The sequence below is a fragment of the Papio anubis genome, chromosome 12 (assembly GCF_008728515.1).
Source record: "Papio anubis isolate 15944 chromosome 12, Panubis1.0, whole genome shotgun sequence".
Lineage (NCBI taxonomy): Eukaryota > Metazoa > Chordata > Mammalia > Primates > Cercopithecidae > Papio > Papio anubis.
In genome coordinates this window covers 110,419,386-110,441,765 of record NC_044987.1, presented here as the reverse complement: position 1 = coordinate 110,441,765, position 22,380 = coordinate 110,419,386, and the positions used below count along the sequence as shown (strand labels likewise).

The following is a 22,380-nucleotide window of genomic DNA, read 5'->3' as shown; positions in this document are numbered from 1 at the left end:
AATTAAATTCCTTTTCTGAATTAGACCTGATAGGTGATTCAAAGACACAACTTGCAAGGATTCGGAGGAACGATGCAATCATATGAAAATAAACACTACTGGCCGGGCGCAGTGGCTCACACCTGCAATCCCAGCGCTTTGGGAGGCCGAGGCAGGCGGATCACGAGGTCAGGAGATCGAGACCATTCTGGCTAACATGGTGAAACCCCATCTCTACTAAAAATACAAAAAATTAGCCGGGCGTGGTGTCGGGCTCCTGTAGTCCCAGCTACTCGGGAGGCTGAGGCAGGAGAATGGCATGAACCCGGGAGGCGGAGCCTGCAGTGAGCCAAGATGCGCCACTGCACTCCAGCCTGGGCGACAGAGCGAGACTCCGTCTCAAAAATATATAAATAAATAAATAATAAATAAACACTCCTTTTCTCCATTATATTCTCTTCTCTACTTTTTCAGCTTATTCTTTAATAAGAATATTAATTCCTACTTGGACTCTGAGAGACCCTAAGCCTTTTCTTGAGTCATCTATTTCATGTTTCTCTGGGCAGATGAATCAAATCTGAAAAACTGATGAGTGAGGACTGTCTGTGTCAGACTACAAAATTTTGGGTGGTCATTTTGGAAGGGATGTTAACGGGATTATTCTCACCATTCAGGATTTTTTTTTTTTTTTTACCCCTAGGAAAGGGCACATATGCTTTTGATGTTTTCGTTTTTGATTAGAAATGAACGGCCATGCATTATAAACACTAAAAATCTAAAGAGAACATACATGAGTATTTAGTTTCAAGTTAAATTAATAAAATTAAACTATTAAGAGTGTAGTGCTATGCTTGATATATACTATGTGATGAAAGAATTTAGAATAAATGGAAGGTGATTTATTAATGTCATTATAGTTAACATGAGGTTGTATTTTATCCAGTGTTATTTGTATGGTGTAACTGTAAACAATATACAAAACATAATTTAACATTAAAAAATTTCTTGATAACTCTCTTCTCTGGTTTCCCAACTTTCCATTTTCTGTTGGTTTTCCCTTTCCAGGAGGCCAACTCCCTTCAGGTCCTGCAGAAGAGGGTCAAGACTTAGGAACCCAGAGACTGGAATTTGCTTGCAGACATCCATAGCTTTTTGTTTTGTAGAGGTTTGTTTTGCTTTTAGCTACAACCATGATTTCAGTTTTTAATTGTTTGTGTACCTTTTCTTATGACTTGGGCTACTTTACCACTTGGCTACTACTTCCTATAATTTCACAAACCTGACCTTTTACCCAAGTCTTGATCTGATATTCTTATAACATTTAGGTCATTGTACCATTATGTCCCTCGAGTTTTTCAGCTGAGATTCTTTAGTCACTCACCTCCTCCAATGCTGTGCTTCAGGCTTGTCAAACTCCTCCCTCTTACACTTTCCTCTCATTATGAGGATTTCTAAATTAATTATTTCCACGTTCTTGGGCTAGAACTCAGCTATTTCCCCCCTTTTCCTTGGTGTTGTGAGGCTTCATCATTATTTACATAGCCAAAATATTTTCTTTTCTTAAAACACATGGATTGCATTTTATTCCAGAGAATATGGAGCTTTGAGAACCAGATCTCTTGGTCACTGGTGGCTTTTAAATTAAGTTACCTAAATCTTTCTCTTCGAAACTGACAGTTTTTCCAATCATATGGCAAATGTCCATTTGAGAAGTGTTCCTTTATTTCAGGTTACTTTAATACATAACCCATCAGGTACATGTTGAAAGTCCAGGGTAGGGTTTGGAAAATGCAGAGTAACTGGGGGTTTACTCCTTCTATTCCAGCCTGATCCACAGCTATGACCCGATGTTCTTTTGTATTTCTGTCACTTCCTCATACTATTTGGATTCTTCATTTTCATTCCTTCTCTCCTATCAGATTTAAGGTTAATTCACTTTCAGGCAGTTGTGGATGAGTTTGAATGTCAAGGCTGCTATTTGCCTATTTCGAGGAGATGCTTGGAGAAGAGAAATACATTATTTCTGTATCGCTGGTGTCATCTAAGACCAGCCGTGTCTGACAGTAGGACGTGTTCTCTCTCTTCTCCCAACATGTTTTATCTTCCTTCTGCTCCAAGGATCCCAGGTGCCAGGGACCTAAACTTTATTTGTTAATTATAAGACACAGACCTAGTGGACTGATCTCCACACAATTATCCTTCAAATGAAATAGACCTGAGCCAGAAAATGATACATCTCCTACTATATTTTCTCTGGGGATGTGGACACACACCCCTTTGATGCTAAAAATGTGTCTAGGAGAATTGTTTATCTTCATTTGTACACAGATAAATTTAGTCCAGTCAGCTTCAGCTCATATTCAGTGTTTAGTGGAAGCACTAAGTAGAAAAAGCTTCTACTGAAATCTTAATCCCTTAGCATGGGTTCATAACAGACTACTACTTCCTAATTAGTCAGAGAAATGAAATACTCACATTACATGGTATTGTTGCCATGATTATTTGCATTTTTTATCCATCCGGTCACTGTATTTGCAAAGACCAACTCCAAGGTGGAGAATATCCACAAATACATTGAAAGCATGATTCCACTTTTCTAAATAAAAAAGAAGAAAATCTATATTCCTCAGAGATCTTCACATTTCTAAAATTTCTAGCAACATGTAGATAACATAAAATTGTAATAAATGTAGAAAACAGAAAACTCATCCGTAATACTAGTACCACAACCTTAATACAATGTGATGATTTTGTCTGTATATAAGATAATACTGTAGTAACAAACACTTGTTGAGCACTTATTAGATGGTTAGGAATTTGTGTTAAATGCTTCATATGCATTATTTCATTGGGTTCACTCAATCCTTTGTGGTAGGTAGCATTATTGTTCTCACCTTAGAGTAGAAGAAAATGAGACTTGGGTAAGTTAAAATAGCAAAATTAGTACTACTGGATGTTGGAGTTGTTTAGAACTTGGTTCTAGCCCCCTTTTCTTCGCTTACTCTACTCTCTCTCTTGGGTGACTTCCATCCTAGTTCTGGCAGACTTATAAGATTGTAATTTCTGTTTTCTCATTTATGTATTTCTATAACATTGTTATAGTTGAAAATAGAACACTTTTGCACTGTTGGTGGGACTGTAAACTAGTTCAACCATTGTGGGAGACAGTGTGGCGATTCCTCAAGGATCTAGAACTAGAAATACCATTTGACCCAGCCATCCCATTACTGGGTATATACCCAAAGGATTATAAATCATGCTGCTGTAAAGACACATGGACACGTATGTTTATTGTGGCACTATTCACAATAGCAAAGACTTGGAACCAACCCAAATGTCCATCCATGACAGACTGGATTAAGAAAATGTGGCACATATACACCATGGAATACTATGCAGCCATGAAAAATGATGAGCTCATGTCCTTTGCAGGGGCATGGATGAAGCTGGAAACCATCATTCTTGCAAACTATTGCAAGAACAGAAAACCAAATACCGCATGTTCTCACTCATAGGTGGGAATTGAACAATGAGAACACTTGGACACAGGAAGGGGAACATTACACACCAGGGCCTGTCGTGGGATGGGGGGGAGGGGGGAGGGATAGCATTAGAAGATATACCTAATGTAAATGGCGAGTTAATGGGTGCAGCACACCAACATGGCACACGTATACATATGTAACAAACCTGCACGTTGTGCACATGTACCCTAGAACATAAAGTATGATAATAAAAAAAAGAAAATAGCGTTTCTCATTTTTTCATTAAAATTATGCCATAAGAAGTTATATGTACGTAGAATCTTAATACTTAATATTTATAGAATATTTAAGTGGAAATACAATATTTAAGTTTGCTACATATTTTGGTTCATCCAAGATTTTCTATCTTTTGATTAAAATGGATTTCAAAAAAGCTGTTTTATGGTAAATACTGCCAAAATGCTTTCCACATGCATTTCTCTAGCTCACTCTGTTAGTATCAACATTTGAGAAGACTATTTACGGCTTTCTTTTCATTTTCTTCCATTTCAAATGGGAACAAATGATATGAATTTATTGTACTATGAATATGTTGATATTGTTTGGCTGTGCCTGGACCCAAACTGCTACTTGAATTTTATCTCCCAGAATTCCCATATGTTGTGGGAGGGACCCAGTGGAAGGTAATTGAATCATGGGGGCCAGCCTTTCCAGTGCTATTCTTGTGATAGTGATTAGGTCTCACAAGATCTAATAGGCTTATCAGGAGTTTCCGCTTTTGCTTTTTCCTCATTCTTTCTTGCCACTGCCATGTAAGAAGTGCTTTTTGCCCTCTGCCATGATTGTGAGAACTTCCCCAGTCACGTGGAACTGTAAGTCCAATTAAACCTATTTTTCTTCCTAGTTTTGGGTATGTCTTTATCAGCAGTGTGAAAATGGACTAATACATATGTTATAGTCATAGCATATGTATATTATATTCATAGCATAGAATATACTATATGTATAAAATTCTAATAATTTCTAATAAAACTCCTTTCTAATAAACTCCTTCAAGGAGTTTATTTTCATGAGTCTATCTAATGATGCAATGTCTACTATACTGAACTCTACATGAGCAAATGGTTTTAGAGTAAAGTACTATTACAGGAATCTTTTTATCCATGATAGACTGAAAGATTTCTGCCTAATAGGTAATTTAATCACATTATATGTTATATTCTATACTATGAATATAGTATTATATATTATAGTATTATATATTATATTAACTATAACAGTATATATTATAATATATATTATATTAACTATAATAGTATTATATATTATACTATAATATATATTATATTAACTATAATAGTATAATACATATAATGTAATCTATTCATATTGTATCTAGTTATATTGTATAATCACTAATTATAATACATCCATTTAGTATAATCACATTAATAGATTATACTAAATGGATGTATTATAATCTATTAATATTAATTATAATATGGTCATATGACTACATTATATTAAATGACCATATAATTAATGATTATACATTATGACTAGATTGAATAGGAATAGATTATACTAAATGAATTTATTATAATGAGTGGTTCTTATGAGACTCTTTCATGTGAACATGACTGAGGAATAGGGTGAGCAGAAATTGCTCTTCTGACTATTGGTAATAAAGATCTGACAGACAGTGAGATAAAAATGATCATATTTGGTCTCTCTTGAATCTTAAATGATATTCTAGTAATTGGAATGCCTTTCAAAAGAGCTTCAGGCATACTTTACTTAGAGGAGAGGACAGACGTCTTCCTAAATGCTAATGACATTATTTAATTGTCACAAAGTAGGAGTAGCCACCAGAGACAATTGATCATGTTAAATAATAATTTCCACTAAAAATATTTGATACCAATTATTTTAAAGCAAGAAAATTAATTTGGATAAATATTTCTTAATTTCATTGTTTTTATCTAATAATGTCATATATTTTCTAAGTTTCCATTTCTTTGGTTATTTTTATTAATCTTATAAATAATTTTTCTAATGAGATAACTATGAAGTTATAATCCTTGAATCCAGGTTTTTTTCCAAGAGTGTTATTAAGTCATTCTTTAAGGTTGGTTTGGGTGACATACTTTTCACCAAAATATTCCAGTCAATACATTTAAAAACATGATTTGTGGCATAAAATATGGGAAACCTGATATATGTGCTAGAATGGATTAAGAGAAGTCCCGGTTGTAATAATAACTATGTCAGAATGAATGAGAGCTCATCTACTGAAAACCTTGCTTTTCAAATTCTATTAAAGAACATAAATCTGCTTATTTACTACCAGCTTGCTTAATTTTTACAAGTCTAATGTGATTACAAATATCTTCAGGTTCTAATCATTCCAGAATAACATACACCTGAAAACGGTCTGATACTCAATTCTTATCATGGAGCCATGATTTATTTATGAAATAGTTTGAAGTATGTAATCTCATGAACTCACCACCTCTCGAGCTTTTATCTCTTGATCAAAGCAGGTCATTAGGAAGCAACCATTGTTAGTTCACAATTTCTTGACTCTAAAGTTTCCCCAGAATTTCCTTAGAAGTTTTTTTTTTTTTTTTTTTTTTAAATAAGAAATAGCTTTTTGGAAGCTACTCTAGCTTTTTCTGTAGGAATGTTCACATATAAATTAGTGCCTCTTTTGTGCCAAGTCCTGTTCTAAGATGCTGGGGATGTAGCAGTATCTGAAGCAGACAAGATCATAGCCTTCAAGGAGTTTATTTTTGCTGATCTACCTCATGACACAATGTCCATGATACTGAACTATACATGAATAAATGGTTGTAAAGTACTATTACAGGAATCATTTTATCCATAATGAACTGAAACCTTTCTGCCTAATAGATAATTTATTCACATGATGATTGAATTTCATTTTCACTTTGCCTATCAGGAAACTTAGTGCAAAAACTGTGAGTCAATATTGGTAATTCATAGTATTCTAAAACCTATATATCTACATTATTATTTTCCTCTTGATTTCACAAGGAGCATATTCCAAATTACAAATATTGGAATAGTCTAATACATTGGATTGGATCATACAATACTGACAATTTGTAGATTAAAAATGGTCTGATATCAGCAATTTCAAATGGTTCAACCTAATACAAGGGGTCTTCAAAAAGTTTATGGGAAATGCATACTATGGAAAAACTATGCACGGATTTCAAAAACTTTTTGCACCAAAATAAACTCACACTAAGTTGTCATAACATGTCTTAACAGGATTTACTTTGAGGCACTTAGAAGGATAAGAAGTCAGTTTGAAAAAAGCCCCTACCAGAGAAACATGAATTCTGCTAAAATTGAAGACAGAACAAACATGAAATTGATGTCAAAGCCTGGGCGGAAGTCTAATGAATTCATGCATTATTGATACTTTACAAAAAGTTTTTTAGGGGCCACTATATGACCTCTATAATAGCTTTAGGTATGGAAAGCCATCATACTTCAACATCCTTGTCATTAAATTTGCTTGAGAGGATTCTGCCCATGATGTGTGACAAAATAAACTTCCAAGGAGTGGGGCAGGCTGACCTTTGAATGTACTGTGATGTCTTAGGCCTTTGCTCTATATCTTTTGTGTTTGTGCATGTGAGTGATATCCTCTAAGACCCACCAGCTAGTTACTCAATCAAGTATTTAAAGTGTTCTTATTTACTCCTATAGCCTATACAAACAAAACTTCCAGATACGTACTGAGCTGCCACATCAATAAAGCACAAGCAGGATTTGAAAAATAGATATGAACACTTGATAGGCCTCAGAATTCTTAAGACCTTCCTTCTGCATAAGGCATGCAGTACACATGGTGTCATAAAATATTAAGTGTAGTCCTAAAATGATCAAAATGCCAATAATGCTTATGAGTGTAAAAATTCTGAACTGCAGATACCTGTCCTAACTATCCTGTCATCTTTTAAATTTGAAAAAAAAAGGGACTTCCTTTCTTTGTCCTAATTCCATCAGGTCTTTGACATCTGAAGTGTTAATGGATCACCTCCCCCGTCCCGATATACGTAGGTTTCTAACTTTAAGCAACTAGGAATCCCATGCACATTTAGCCAATGACCGTATGTTCATCTTTTTTTTTTTTGCATTTCAATTTTCATATCCATAATATTTACCTTAAAATCAAATGGTTAGTGCCATGTGGAAAAAAAAAGGTGAATTTACAGCATATTCAGGGGACTTGCGACTTACCTGCCTATTGCGTACAGATAATTTCTGATTACTGATGCTCAGGAGTATTTTGCTGGGAATACTTTCAGAAAGGATAGTAAAATAAAAAGTATTTACATTCACTCAATAAACTCTTATTAGACATCTGTTAAGTTCTGGGCACTGTAAATACGGATTGAGGAGACACAGATAACTGGAATGTATCTAGTACATTGTGTCAGTGAGCCTGCCAACTTCCAATATCTCTTTATTTTGAAGAGATATCTATATTTATTTAAGGTTTTTGTATCTTCACCATCATCCTTCATCTGAATCTCAATAATCTACATTTCAGTTATTTTATTTTATGTAACATTGTTTGATTTCTTGAGGTTTGTTTTGGCCACAGTTTTAAAGGTCTATTCAGTGGTTTGGATCCTGACTTGTGGTCATGCCAAGTGTGAATTGATAATTTTGATCACCTCTGCCTTTGTCCAACACCAAAGTAGGTCTGCTCATTTACAAACAAATTTAAAATGTAAGTTTCTGTGAAAAATATATTGTAAAACCTTGTACTTACGTGTGGCCACTGAATAATTTCATCTTGCAGTAAAAAGAGTGTAATTTCACATGCAGTTAGAAGTAAACCAATTACTGAAAGACCCAAACTGCTAAAATTCATCCATAGGGCATACATCAACTGGAATAGATACAAAATGTCAACTGGTTATATGTGGAACAAACAAGCTGACATGAAGTTATCAGTTTGCATTTCTGATCAACACGTTAAAGCTGAGGATTTGTTATAATTTCTGATTTTTTTCTGAATCAAAGTTCACTCTAAGGGTTCCCAACCTCCAAATGTGTCAGGATTCCAATAATACAGATGGTTTTCTGATACTGCATGCAGATATTTCATTTCCTTGCTAAATATAAAATTCTTATGGGCACTGTGTTGAGGCAAACAAGAAAGTGCTACGTTCTAATGGGAGAGAAAAACTAGCAACAGTAAATGTGAAGACAATGCAATAAATACTGACATCATGAATAAACCCAGTGTTCTCTGCAGGGGCGGATTACCATGAAGCTAAAAGCACTTGTCTCTGAGCTTCTCAAATGCACAGGTCTTTTTTCAAGGCCCTGGGAGAAGCCATGCCTACCATCTTAAAATAGTGAGTTTCTGTAATCCCAGCACTTTGGGAGGCCGAGGTGGGTGGATCACGAGGTCAGGAGATCGAGACCATCCTGGCTAACACGGTGAAACCCCGTCTCTACTAAAAACACAGAAAATTGCCGGGCGTGGTGGCGGGCGTCTGTAGTCCCAGCTACTCGGGAGGCTGAGGCAGGAGAATGGCGTGAACCCAGAAGGTGGAGCTTGCAGTGAGCTGAGATCGCGCCACTGCACTCCAGCCTGGACGACAGAGCAAGACTCCATCTCAAAAAAAAAAAAAAAAGTGAATTTTGGCTCTTCCTTTCCAATATTTATATTTCTGACTTTTTTTGGGTCTTTTTTCATTAACCAGGACGTCAAATTTCTATATTGAGTAGTAACAATGAAAGTGTTTATTCTTGTCTTGTGCCTCGTTTTAATAGGAATGCTTCTAAAGTTGCATTATCAAGTATGATATTTGCTGTAAATTTTTAATAAATATTTTTGTCATCAAAAGGACATTCCTAGATATTCCTAATAGCTTTTTACCATGAATGATTACAGATTTTGTTGAATTATTTTTTGACATCTTTTAAAATGATCAAATATTTTCTTATCCTTTAATGCAGTAAATTACATTGAAATCGTTTTAAAAATAAACATTGATGCCATAACAGGCATTCTAAAGTATGCAGCTTAGAGAATTATTACAAAGTGTAAGCATTCATGTAGCCACCACCCATATCAAGACACCAAACCTATTCAGCAACCCAGAAATCAATCACTTATATCTCTTTTCACTCCCTATTCCCACCGTCCTCCATGAGAGAAACCACTAGCTGACTTCCAATACCATTGATTCGTTTTGTCTATTTTTGAACTTTATATAAATGTAATCATGCAGTATGTACTGTTTTGTACCTTGTTGCTTTCACTCAAAATTATGTTTGTATGAAATTCATCAGTCTTGTTACGTTTAGTAGTAGTTTTGTTCATTTTCATTGCTATGTTATTTTCCATTCTGTCAGTGTGCTATGATTTGTCTATCCATATTTTTACCAATGCACATTTGGGTTATTTCCGGTTTTGGCCACTGTGAAAAAGGAGGCTATAAACTTTTATTTCCTTTCATAAAACATATGTAAGCATTTCTGATAGAAGTAGAATTACTCAGTCATAGGGCAAACATATGTTCAACTCTGGAAGATACGGTCAAACAAATTTCCAGTGGTTGTAGAAATTTAAACTTCCACTAGTAGTTGTTTACATTCTTGCCAGTAAGTTAACCATTCTGGCAATTTTGCTGTAGTATTTCATTGTGGTTTTAATTTTTATTTTCCTAATTTTTAATGAGCTTAAGCACATTGCTTTTATTTTTTTTCTATTTTTATTGTTTCTGCCATACTGTCATACAAAATAGCTGTATTATTTTGCAATGTATTTAAGTTGTACAGTATGATGTTTTGATACACTTATACATAGTATAATGATTACTACTGTCACGCAAAAGATCATGTCCATCACATCACATAATTACTTTTTTTGTGGTAAGACCACTTAAAATCTACTCACTGAGCACATTTTAAATACATATTATCACCTATAGTCCTCATGCTGTATGTTAGATCTCTAGGCTTATTCATCCTACATCACTGCAAGTTTGTACCTTTTGATCTACTTCTCATTTCCTCCCCTCCCTGCCTCTGATTACCACTGTCCTGCTCTCTGTTTCAATGTATTTGGTGTTTATTAGATTCCACATATAAGTGAGATCATACATTCTTTTTGTTTTCGTGTATAGCTTATTTCACTTAACACAATGTACCTCAGGTTCATCCATGTTGTTGCAAATGGCAGTATTTCCTTTTTAAAAAAGGCTTAACAATATTCCCTTGTTTTGTGTGTGTGTGTGTGTGTGTGTGTGTGTGTGTGTGTACCAGTTTATCCATTTATCATTGATGGACACAGGTTGTTTCCAAATATAAGCTATAGTGAATAATGCTGCAATGAACATGAGAATACAGATATGTCTATGAGTTACTGATTTCATTTCCTTTGGTAAAAGAGGGATTGCTGGGTTATATGGTAGTTTTATTTGTAATTTCTTGAGGAATCCCCATACTGTCTTCCATAATGACTGTACCAATTTACATTCCCAAGAACAGTGTATAAGGGTTCCCTTTTCAGTCTGATTATATTTTAATGAATTTATTGGCCATTTGAATATCATTTTGTATAAGGTGACTGCTCAAGGATTTTGTCTATTTTTATTGGGTTATCTGTACTTTTGATTGATTTTTAGAAGTTCTCGATATATTGTAGATACAAGTCTTTTGTTGGTGATAATTGTAAAATTAACTTTCCCTGTGTGGCTTACCTAGTTTTTGTGAATAGTGCCAATTGATGAATCAAGTTTCTAATTTTAATGTATTTTCCTGTTTATATCTGGTTTAGGAAATTTTTACCTACCACAAAATCATGAAAATATACACTTATCATCTAGAAGCATTTAATTTTACTTTTCACATTTATATCTGAAATCTTCTTGAAACTGATTTTTTTGAGTGTGTATGGTATATGGTAGGACTAAAGTTTCATTCTTTTCACATGAGTCATGTTCAGATAGCTGTAATTACTGAAAAGGCTGCTTGGTTCCCATTGCTCTGCAGTGCCATCTTAGTCAGAAATCAAATGTCTATGTAGGCATGTGTCTGTTTCTGGAAACTCTATTCTGTTCTATTTTATTGGTCTATTTGAGTGATAATATCATACTGTCTTTTTAAAGTTTTAATAAGTCTTAAAATTTGAGAGAGTACGTCCACATTGTTTTTCTTGAAGATTATCGCAGCCTTTTTATTTACACATATATTTTGGGATCAACCTGACTTTCTAAAAATAGCTTTTTTTTTTTTTTTTTAAGATGGAGTCTCACTCTGTTGCCAGGGTAGAGGGTAGAGTGCAGCACTGCAATCCTGGCTTATTACAACCTCTGCCTGTCCCGGTTCAAGCAATTCTCCTGTCTCAGCCTCCCGAGTAGCTGGGACTACAGGCATTTGCCACCATACCCAGCTAATTTTTGTATTTTTAGTAGAGATGGGGTTTCACCATGTTGAGCAGGATGGTCTCGATCTCTTGACCTCTTGATCTTCCCTCCTCAGTCTCCCAAAGTGCTGGGATTACAGGCGTGAGCTACCACGCCTGGCCAAAATAGATAATTTTTTAAAGAGCAGTTTTAGGTTAATGGAAAAGTTGAGCAGAAATTTTCCATATGCCTCCTGACCTCCCCTTTATCATTATGTAATGCCCTACTTTGTCTATTTTGATCTTTGTTGGTTTAAAGTCTGTTTTGCCAGACACTAGGATTGCAGCCTCCGCTTTTTTCTGTTTACCATTTGTTTGGTAGATTTTTCTCCATCTGTTTATTTTGAGCCTATGTATGTCATTGTATGTGAGATGGATCTCTTGAAGACCACATACTGGTGGGTCTTGGTTCCTTATCCAGCTTGTCACTTTTACATTTAAGATTAATATTGATATGTGTGGATTTGATCCTGTCATCATGATGTTAGCTGTTTATTTTGCAGACTTGTTTATGTAGTTGCTTTATAGCGTCAGTGGTCTGTGTACTTCAGTGTGTTTTTGTAGTGGCTGCTAATGGTCTTTCTTGTCCATATTTAGTGACTTCCTCAGGAGCTGTTGTTAGGCAGGTCTGGTGGTAACAAATTCCCTCAGCATCTGCTTGTCTAAAAGGAATCGTATTTCTCCTTCACTTATGAAGCTTACTTTGGCTGGATATAAAATTCTGGTTTGGAATTTATTTTCTTTATGAATATTGAATATTGTCCTCCAGTCTCTTCTGGCTTGCTGGATTTCATCTGAAAGGTCTGTTGTTAGTCTGATGGGGTTCCCTTTGTACATGACTTGGCCTTTCTCTCTCACTGCCTTTAATATTTTTTTTTCTCCTCATTTTGGCATTGGAAGAATCTGACGATTGTGTGTCTTGTGGATGATCTTCTTGTAGAGTATTTTACTGGAGTTCTCTGCATTTCCTGAATTCGAATGTTGGCCTCTCTCACTATATTGAGGAAGTTCTCATGGATGATATCATGATATATGTTTTCCAGATTGGTTCTGTTCTCCACATAGAACCAACCATATCTTTCAGGTACATCAATCAGTCATAGATTCAGTCTCTATATAATCCCTTATTTCTCAGAGGTTTTGTTCATTCCTTTTCATTCTTTTCTCTCTACTCTTGTCTGCCTGTCTTTTTTTGGAAAGCCAGTCTTCAATCTCTAAGATTCTTTCCTCTGCTTGGTTTATTCTGTTACTAATACTTATGATTGCATTATGAAATTCTTGTAGCATCTATTTTGTCTGTCAGCTCCTGCAATGTTTTATTATGATTTTTAGCTTCCTTGCATTGAGTTATAACATACTCTTGTAGCTTAATGAACTTTGTTTCTATCCATATTCTGAATTACATTTCTGTCATTTCACCCACAGTCCAGTTCTGAACCATTGCTGGAGAGGTAATGTGATCCTTTGGAGGAAAGAAGGCACACTGGCTTTTTGAGTTTTCAGCATTCTTGCACTGGTTCTGTTTCATCTTTAGGGGATTATCTACCTTCAGTCTTAGAGGTTGCTGACCTTTGTATCTTTTTAAAGTTTTATCCTATTTGATGACCTTGAGGGTTTGATTGTGGTATCAGGTGGATTCAGCTAACTGTCTTCATTTCTGGGAGATTTTAGGGGGCCAGTGCTCAGCTCCCAACTCACGAACTGCCTGCTGTAACTCTGGAGGACTTGTGTTGGGCCCGAACTTTGTTCTCTGGCTCCTTGAGGTTTGGATTCCACCGTACTGGGGGGACTGAGGTGCGGCATCTGCAGCAGAGTGTTAGTACATGCAGGGTGTCTGCCTCCCTGTGGGCATTCACAACAGTGGCAGAGGCAGGGCAACAAGACTGTGTGCCCTATTGCAATGGAGGTGGTGTTGGCTTGGGACAGGGTGCTGGCCCGTGCAGGTCTGAGTACCTTCTCTGTGCTCTGCAAGCAGGAGTGATCACTTAGGGTGTGGGAGGATCCCCTGCTCTCTGTGCAGTGTTAGTGCAAGGGTTGGGTGTTTCTTGGGGTGGGGTTTACTGACCCTTTACCTTCAAGGCTTTATCTGCAATGATGATCAGCAAGGGTGGGAAAGCATACTGCACTCCTGTATGCTGGTGGGGCAAGTAAAGCAAAACCTGCCTTTGCAGACACGTGCCATCAAAGTGATGTGGGGAGTTGCCATGGGGTTGGGGGAAGCTGTAGTATGAGGAGGGAATGTGCGGGCTGGTGCACGGCTATAGGGGCCACCTCACTGGAGCTCTCCACCAGTCAGGCACTGTCCACTGGTGCAGAAGTTATCGTGTGGGTCCCCCAGGGCATCCAAGACTGCTCTGTAAGCAGGCATGGCCAGACTGGGGCCCTGGGAGAGGCCATCAAACCAAGGAGGGCCCAGGTCAGACCAGCTCTGTCTGATGTGGAAGACCACAGGGTCTGACAGTTCCCTTAGGACTAAAGTCTCTTATGGGAGCAAATTGAGCCTAGAGGGATGGGTGTCTTTGACTTTTAACAGTTTGACTCTAATGTTCCTTAGAGCGTCTGGACATTTCTGGATTGAGTCTATTGGAGACACTCAAGCTTCCTGGACTCTGGATGTTCACATTTCTCCCAAGACTTGGAAAGTGTTAAGCTACTATTTCATTGCACAGGTTTTCTATGCCTTTCCTAATCTGTTTTCCTTCCAAAAACCCCATAGTGCAAATATTTGTTTGCTTAAGAGTGTTCCATAAGTCTCATAGGCTTTCTTCATTTCTTTAAATTGTTTTTTTCTTTTTACTTAGTCTGATCGGATTATTGCACAATACCTGTTTTCAAGTTCAGAATTTTTTTCTTCTGCTTGAGTTAGTCTATTGTTGAAGTTCTCAGTTGTATTTTTTATATCATTCACTGAATTCTTCAGCTTTAAGAGTTCTCTTTGCTTTTTTTTAATGATACCTATCTCTGTTGAATTTGTCATTTAGATCATAATTATTTTTATTTCACTGAATTGTCTGTATTCCATTGTATCTCACTGAGTTCCTTAAAGTTATTATTTTGAATTCCTTTTCATGCATTTCATAGATTGCCTTTTACTTGGGTTCTGCTACTGGAGAATTATTGTATTCTTTGAAGTTTTCAGGTTTACTTGCTTTTTCATTTGTGTGTGTGTGTGTGTGTGTCTCTATACTTTGATATCTGTGCATCTTGTGGAAAAGTGCCTCTTCCAATTATATGGAGTAGCTTTTTTACAGGGAAAATCTTTTTCTTCTAGATGTGTTCTACAGTGTTGTGTGAGTAGGGTGCTTTGGTGGTTCTGGGTGGGCACAATAGTGGTCTCTGTGTGATTTCTTTGACTGTAACCAATGTCAATGGTGTCTGTGTGTGCACAGAGACTGCAGGTGTTTATGAATTTAGTGGTGCAGTTTTTCTGGGCTGTCAGGTGAGCCCCTCTTTGGACTGCAGGAGTATATGTGGCACCTGGTTGCTCTGCAGGTTAATTGAGCAAGGTTACTGTTGATGGTGGGTAATGGACAGTCTTATCCTTGGACTTTGGGGAATGTTCATGGTGCACACTTCCTCTGGTGGTTGAGGTGGTAGAATCATCAGTGGTGGTGGGTCCCAGGAGGGCTGGTCCTTGTTTTATGGGAGGACATGCTTAATGCATAGTGGCTCTGCTGGGCAAGGGGGAGCGGTTGCTGGTGACAGTGGATATTGTACATTCTGGTTCTTAGTGCTGGGGGTGCCACATGGTATGCAGAATGTTCCTTTTAATATGTTATTGAAATTGTTTTGCTAGAATTTTGTTTAGGATTTTTGCATCTATGTTCACCAGGGATACTGGCCTTTAATTTTCTTTTCTCACAGTTTTTTTTTCTGGCTTTGGTATCTGGGTAATGCTGGCCTTGTAAAATCAGTTTGAAATTATTCTCCTTCAATTTTTAAAAAATATTTGAAGAAGGATTGTTGTTAGTTCTTTAAATGTTCGGTATATTTCAGCACTGAAGCAATCAGGTCCTGGAATTTTCTCTGGTAAGAGACTTTTTATTACAGACTCTGTCTCTTTACTCATTATTGGTCTATTCAGATTTTCTATTTATTTAGAAGTCAGTCTTGCTTGGCTTTACATTTCTAGTAATGCATTCATTTTTTCTAGGTTATCTGATTTGTTGACATATAATTATTCATAGAAGTGTCTTCTGATTCTTTTTATTTCTGTGGTATCAATTGCAATGTCTCTTTCCTTTCAAATTTTATTTGTCTTTTTTTTAGTCTAGCTAAAGGTTTTTTAGTCTAGCTAAAGTCTTAGCTAAAGCTTGTTGATTTTATGTATCATTTTATGACAACAAATCTTCATTTGGTTATCTTTTATATTATTTTTCTAGTCTCTATTTTATTTCTGTTTTAATCTTTATTGTTTCCTTACTTCTGTTAACTTTGTGCTGAGTCCCCTACTATTGTATTGCAGTCTATTTTTATTTTCTCTTCAGATATATTAATATTCCCTTTTGTATATTTAGGTGCTCTGATGTTGGATGCATATATATGTACAATTGTTATATTATCTTGATAAATTGACCCCTTTGTTATTCTATAATTGCCTTCTTTGGCTCATTTTACAGTGTTTGTCTTTGAGTCTATTTTGTCTGATATAAGCATAGCTATTCTTGGTCTTTTTGGGTTATTATTTGCAAGGAATTTTTTTTTAAATCTATTCATTTTTAGTTCACGTGTGTCCTTAAGGCTAAAGTGACTCTCTTGTATGTAGCAGATAGTTAGGTCTTGTTTTTATTCATCCAGTCACTTTATATGTTTTGATGGAGAATTTAATCCATTTAAAGTAATTATTCATTGGAAAGGACTTACTATTGTCACTTTGTTAATTTTTTATCGATTATTGTGCAGCTCCTTTTTTTCTTCCAATCTTGTTTTCTTCCTCTGTGATTTGTTGATTTTTGTAGTGATACACTTTAACTTAAAAAGCTATCTCATGTGTATTTTCTGTGTTGTTTTTCTTTGAGATTATCATTGGGCCTAAGTGAACCATCTTGGTACTGGCATTTTTGTTTTATTCCTGATTAAAGAGAAAGTTCTTATTATTTTAGCATGACATATAATGTTTGATTTACATTTTTTACACCTAGTTTTCTAAGATTTGAATATAGTATGAATGATTTTAAATTTTATCAACGGCATTTGCACTATCTACTGAGATGCTGATATGTGTTTTCTTGTTTATTCTACTAATATAACAAGTTACATTTTTAAATTTTTAATATTATATCAACCTTATATCCTGTAATAAAAATAACTTTTTATATCATATTATATTCTCTATATAATAATTAATTTGATTTATTCATATTTTGTTTAGAATTTTTGCTTATATGTACATGTATACAAGATATTTGCCTTTAATTTCTATTTCTCATCATGTCTCTGCCTGATCTTGACTTCAAGTCTTACTGACCTCATAATATATGCTGAGAAGTCCACTTTCTTTTATATTCTCTGAAATAATTTAAGATTGATGTTATAAGTATTTGATAGAATTTGTTTGTGAAGCCATCACAGCTTAAATTTATCTTGTGTGGGAATGTTGCTAACTATGGATTTAATTTCTTTAACAGTTATAGGACTATCAATATATTCCATTTCCTCTTATGTCTTCTTTCAATAGATGGTAGTTTTCAAAGGCATACATTTTATAGGTTAATTTATAGGGTTTTTTGCAGTTTGTTTATCCCTGTTGTGACTAACCAAGACAAAGTGAGCACACAAATAATCAATATCAGAAAGAAAACAATGAGATCCTATAGGCATAAAAACATTGACAAGATTATGCTTCTGGTGTGATAAAAAAGGTATGGCAGACTAGTGTTCCCTCTGAAAACAACTATAAAAGCATGATACAGTACAAAAAGTATTTAATCTATATAAAAGCATCAGAAAACCTCTAAAACAATCAGGAATATAAAGGGATTGTGAATCCTAAGAAAGCCACAGAAAGGTGAGAAGATGTTGGTTCTACAGGTAGTTTTTCTTTTCTTTTCTTTCTTTTCTTTTCATTTCATTTCTTTTCTTTTCTTTTTTTTTTTTGAGACAGAGTTTCGCTCGCTCTTGTTGTCAAAGCTGGAGTGCAATGGCACGATCTCGGCTCTCTGCAATCTCCACCTTCCTGGTTCAAGCTATTCTCCTGCCTCAGCCTCCCAAGTAACTGGGATTACAGGTGCCTGCCACCACACCCAGCTAATTTTTGTATTTTTAGTAGAGATGGGGTTTCACCATGTTAGCCTTTGGGAGCATTTGCTAGGACAAGAGGCTGAGGTTTCTGATTATGTCTAAGTAGGAATTGCTAGGGGAGAAAGGAATCATTATAGCATTTTTTTTGTGTTCTTTAAGGTCTGGAAAGAAAATGTAAACCTAAGGAGATAAGCTCCTGAGTAGAAGAAGGGGTCAGAGAAATGAGCCAGCTTCATAATGAATTTTTCTATTAACATGCTAGCCAGATTTTGATGCCTTTCTGGTCAGTAGGATAAGGAATTAAGAAGAAAGCAGCTGAGAAACAGAACAGAGTTTTTGGCCATGTAATTGTGCTGAGAAAACATGGTTCAGGACTGCAAGAAGGAAGTCACTTGAAGACATACCATGTCTCAGTTGAAAACCTTGGAAGGTTATATGCTATAATTAGAAGATAAATTAGAAGTATATGAACCAACTGCCATTCAGCCTTGGTTCTGGTTTATCAACCTTGAGGAGAGAAGAGTGAGCTCAGTCTGGAAGAACTAAGCATCAGCTGATATAGCTGTACTTTTTGATACATATTTTTGAGCACTTAATAAAAAATTACTAGACATGTTAAAAGACATGGCCATATTTAAAAGAAACACTAGAGAAACAAAAATAATAGAAACAGTGTCGCAAGTGATCCAGTTCATAGACTTAAAACTGATAAGGACTTTAAAATAACTCCTATTTATATGTTCAAGAACATAGAAAAAATGGATAAAATAGATGAACAGATAGAAAGTTTCATAGAAGAATTAGAAACTAAAAATGGAATCAAATGGAAGTTCTAGAATTGAAAAATACATTCACTGAAATGGAGAACTCTATAATTGAGTTTAACAGCATATTAGACACAATAGCAAACAGCATTAATGACCTGGAGCAAAGGGAAAGAGAAAATGTTGAAATTGAAGTAAAGAGAAGAAGAATAAAAGAAAAAGGAGAGAAGTGTGGGAGATATATAATATACAGTGAAAATATCTAACATACATATAATTGGAATCCTGGAGGTTGAGGGAATAGAAAGGCAATTTTGAAAAAGCAGTATTTGAAGAGAAAATGGGTGACAATATTCATAAATTGATGAAAACTATCAACCCAGACAGTCAACCCATGTAGATACATGTATTTGGCAAATTCCAAATGAGATAAATATAAAGCAAACCGTATTTAAGTACATCATAGTAAATCTTTTAAAAACTAAAAGAGAAAATTGTAAAAGTAGTCTGAGAAGCTAAGACAAACAGAAACTTCACAATGGCAACGAGGTAAGCCAGAACACAATAGAATGACATCAGTAAAGTGCTGAAGTAAAACAAAATAATTGCCAACCTAGAATGCTACATACAGCTAAAGAATCTTTCAAAACAAAGACAATATAAGGTGGTTTTCAAACTACCAAAAGCTAAGAGAATTTATTGCCAGGATTTTTGTGCAAAAACAAGTTGAAGGGAATATCTCAGCCATAGAGAAAGTATTGCCAACTTGTAATGCTGAAATACAGAAATAAATGAAGAGAAACAAAATATAGATATGTGAATAAATACTATGTGTCACTTTGTTTTGCTGAGTTCACAGAGAACTTGGATCCTATCTTATTCTCAACCAAGACTTTCTGTTTAGCCCTCTCTGATTCTTCCCACCCAATGCCTTCTTAGTCTAAGCATTTGTTCCTTCTGCCATATTCCCTAAGCAATGATTAAGTGTTTGAATTCTTAACCTAAGGTTACTTGATTCAAAGCTCAGCTCCATCCCTTACAAAATCTAGATCTATTAATTAATATACATCTAGGGATAGTTGCATATGCTCTTGGTATCTCAGTTTCCTTATCTATAAAATATGTATATAATATTATCAACCCGATAGGATTTGCTGTGCTGTGAGCTATTGTGCAAAAACTTCGTAAGGCATCTGGTGCTTAGAAGCCATCCAATAAATCTTAACATTATTATTCTAATCATATTTTTCTCTCCTACTGTTTCAGTGTATCTATATACATTTGTTCTGTCATACTTGATATCTTAATTTGAAATGAATACTGTATTTTATTTAAATTTCCATATCTGACTTTCTGGTTTGCTTCATGCATCCTGTATTATTTTGGTGTTTTATAAAATTAGCAAATAATTCTGTTGTAGTATACCCATTTAAAAATATCATAAAGTATTGTGAAGCAATATTTTTACATTTTAGTACTTTGGACAGACTTGCACTGCTTAAGAAACAATGACATGTGCTCCTTACAGATATCGTTGTTTCTGACAAATTAAATTTTTTTTTTCCTCAAATGAGGAGGGTGAAGACCACCTGGTGACCATCAAACAGGTCATCTGAGACAAAAAATTCCTTATTTGAGTAATTTAGAAGTAATTAGATTTCCCTGTTATCTAAAGTCAGCACCTAGTTCCAGGCCTCTTTTCAACTTAAAATTTATAAGTCACTGGAATTTCTCTATCTCTCTGGAACGCATGCATGTCTAAACTCATGCTACCCTTCCTGACATTAAGACACCAAAATGTCTACAAATGTAATCGTGTAACATGCATATTACCCTTAAGCTCCCGCTTTAAGGTCCATAAATATCCCTAAGGAAAAATCCACTGTGGCCTGCTCAGTCCTCACCTGCTGAGATGCCCCGCTGCACTCTTCTGCAGCGTTCTTTCATTCTGATAAAACTTTATTTTTAAAAACCTATACTATTGTTGCTAAATTTTTCTAACCAACCCATGAGCTGACCACTTTCTGAGGCCAGGGCTCTGACGCCTAACACAGCATGAAATTGTTTTAATCATTTTGACTTACCAACCTTGGGGAAGGTTTCCTCTCTGCTGCTATTGCAAAACTTCCTGATATAACATACTGAGAACAAAAAGAGGCATACATAAGAATAGTTTCCTTATCATACAAGACATTCTCAGAACTTTAATATCATGAAGCCCATGCAAAGAGCAGTTGAAGTTGAAGAAGAATTTGGCTGAAATACCAAAATTCCTGTTGTAGTTCTGTGGTAGCCCCTGGAAAAATCACCCAGCTATAAATCCAATGGTTCTTTAGTATATAGAGAATGATTACTGGATTACTGTGATGCTTGTATTTGGCATAAAATACAGGGATATTTTAAACATGATTTTATAGCTTGGAGGGTAAATAAAAACTTACGTGTTTTTATTTAATAACTTCTTACTGAATATATGAGTTTTATTGCTAGAAAATATATGTTGTTAAAATTTGGTGAGTTCATATTCACAGATGTTCAATATAATGTTATTGAAAAATATTTTACTAACCAGAAACAGCATTGAAAATAGTTCATCTGCAGTTTAAGTTTTGAAATGCAAGTGTCATGTATTAGCTTCCAGATGTAGCTTATAGTGAATATTCTATTGTTTTTCTGGCACTGATTGGAAGGACAATAGTTTTCAGTGCATCAATAATTGATTTTTTTTCCATTGGTGTAAACTGCATGTGTGTATGCAGTTTTTTAATGACATTATATGATTATCTAATCTGTAACAAGTGGAGCAGAGAATGTTCCTTTCTCAGAAAATGGGGCCTCTGAAAAATCACAGTAAATAGTGTTAGAGACAGATAAACAAATGAACAACATATAGAGAAGAGATTTTCATGTCATATTAAAATATGAAGTAAATAAAACAGAATGATATGATAAAGGCTATGCTGAGGGTGAAATTCAAGAGGTTTTTCAAAAAGGTTTCTCAGAAAAGGTGACATTTAAACTGTGATTTGCATGACAGTAAGACTTGAGGGTGCAGCATCTTAAGGTGAGAAAACAGCTACTACAAAGGACCTAAGCCTCTGTGCTAGAGTATCTGCCTCTGGGAAGCCTCCCTCCTTTCTTCCAGTTGTGGTGACCATCTGCGTCAAGCATCTATGATCTGTGTTTCTATAATAACACTCAAATATGTTGAAAAAATTATACATACATTTGTTTGCCTCTTTATATCCTTAGTTCAAAATGGAATTTAGATGACTTGCATAAGTACATACACTAGGTTTAAAAATTTGTGAATAGAAGTAATTAATATGTAAAGACACTAGGGATGATCACTGGCTGAGGTTGGGGGTAATTTTAACCAGTGAAATTGTACTGTGGGTCCCTGAATAATGAATAAGGCTAGATAAAACTAATCTTCACTTTTGACTCT

At 35.3% G+C, this 22,380-nt stretch overlaps 1 protein-coding gene across 10 annotated transcripts in view; it reads right to left on the bottom strand.

Moving 5' to 3' along the window:
- The window catches only part of LOC101009144 (membrane-spanning 4-domains subfamily A member 8-like), a 60,663-nt gene that overhangs the window by 22,466 nt on the left and 15,817 nt on the right, over positions 1-22,380 (bottom strand). For 5 of the 10 annotated variants that reach the window (XR_001894746.3, XR_004177564.1, XR_001894747.3 and 2 more), the window contains exons 4-6: positions 21,017-21,073; positions 8,278-8,397; positions 2,455-2,575 (exon numbers count right to left, since the gene is read on the bottom strand). Coding sequence is in view for 5 of the 10 variants with exons in the window: in XM_021925685.2 (XP_021781377.1) it covers positions 2,456-2,575; positions 8,278-8,397; positions 21,017-21,073 (297 nt within the window). In the remaining 5 variants the exon portion in view is untranslated. The other 5 variants (XM_017948340.3, XM_017948337.3, XM_017948339.3 and 2 more) reach the window with 5 other exon arrangements.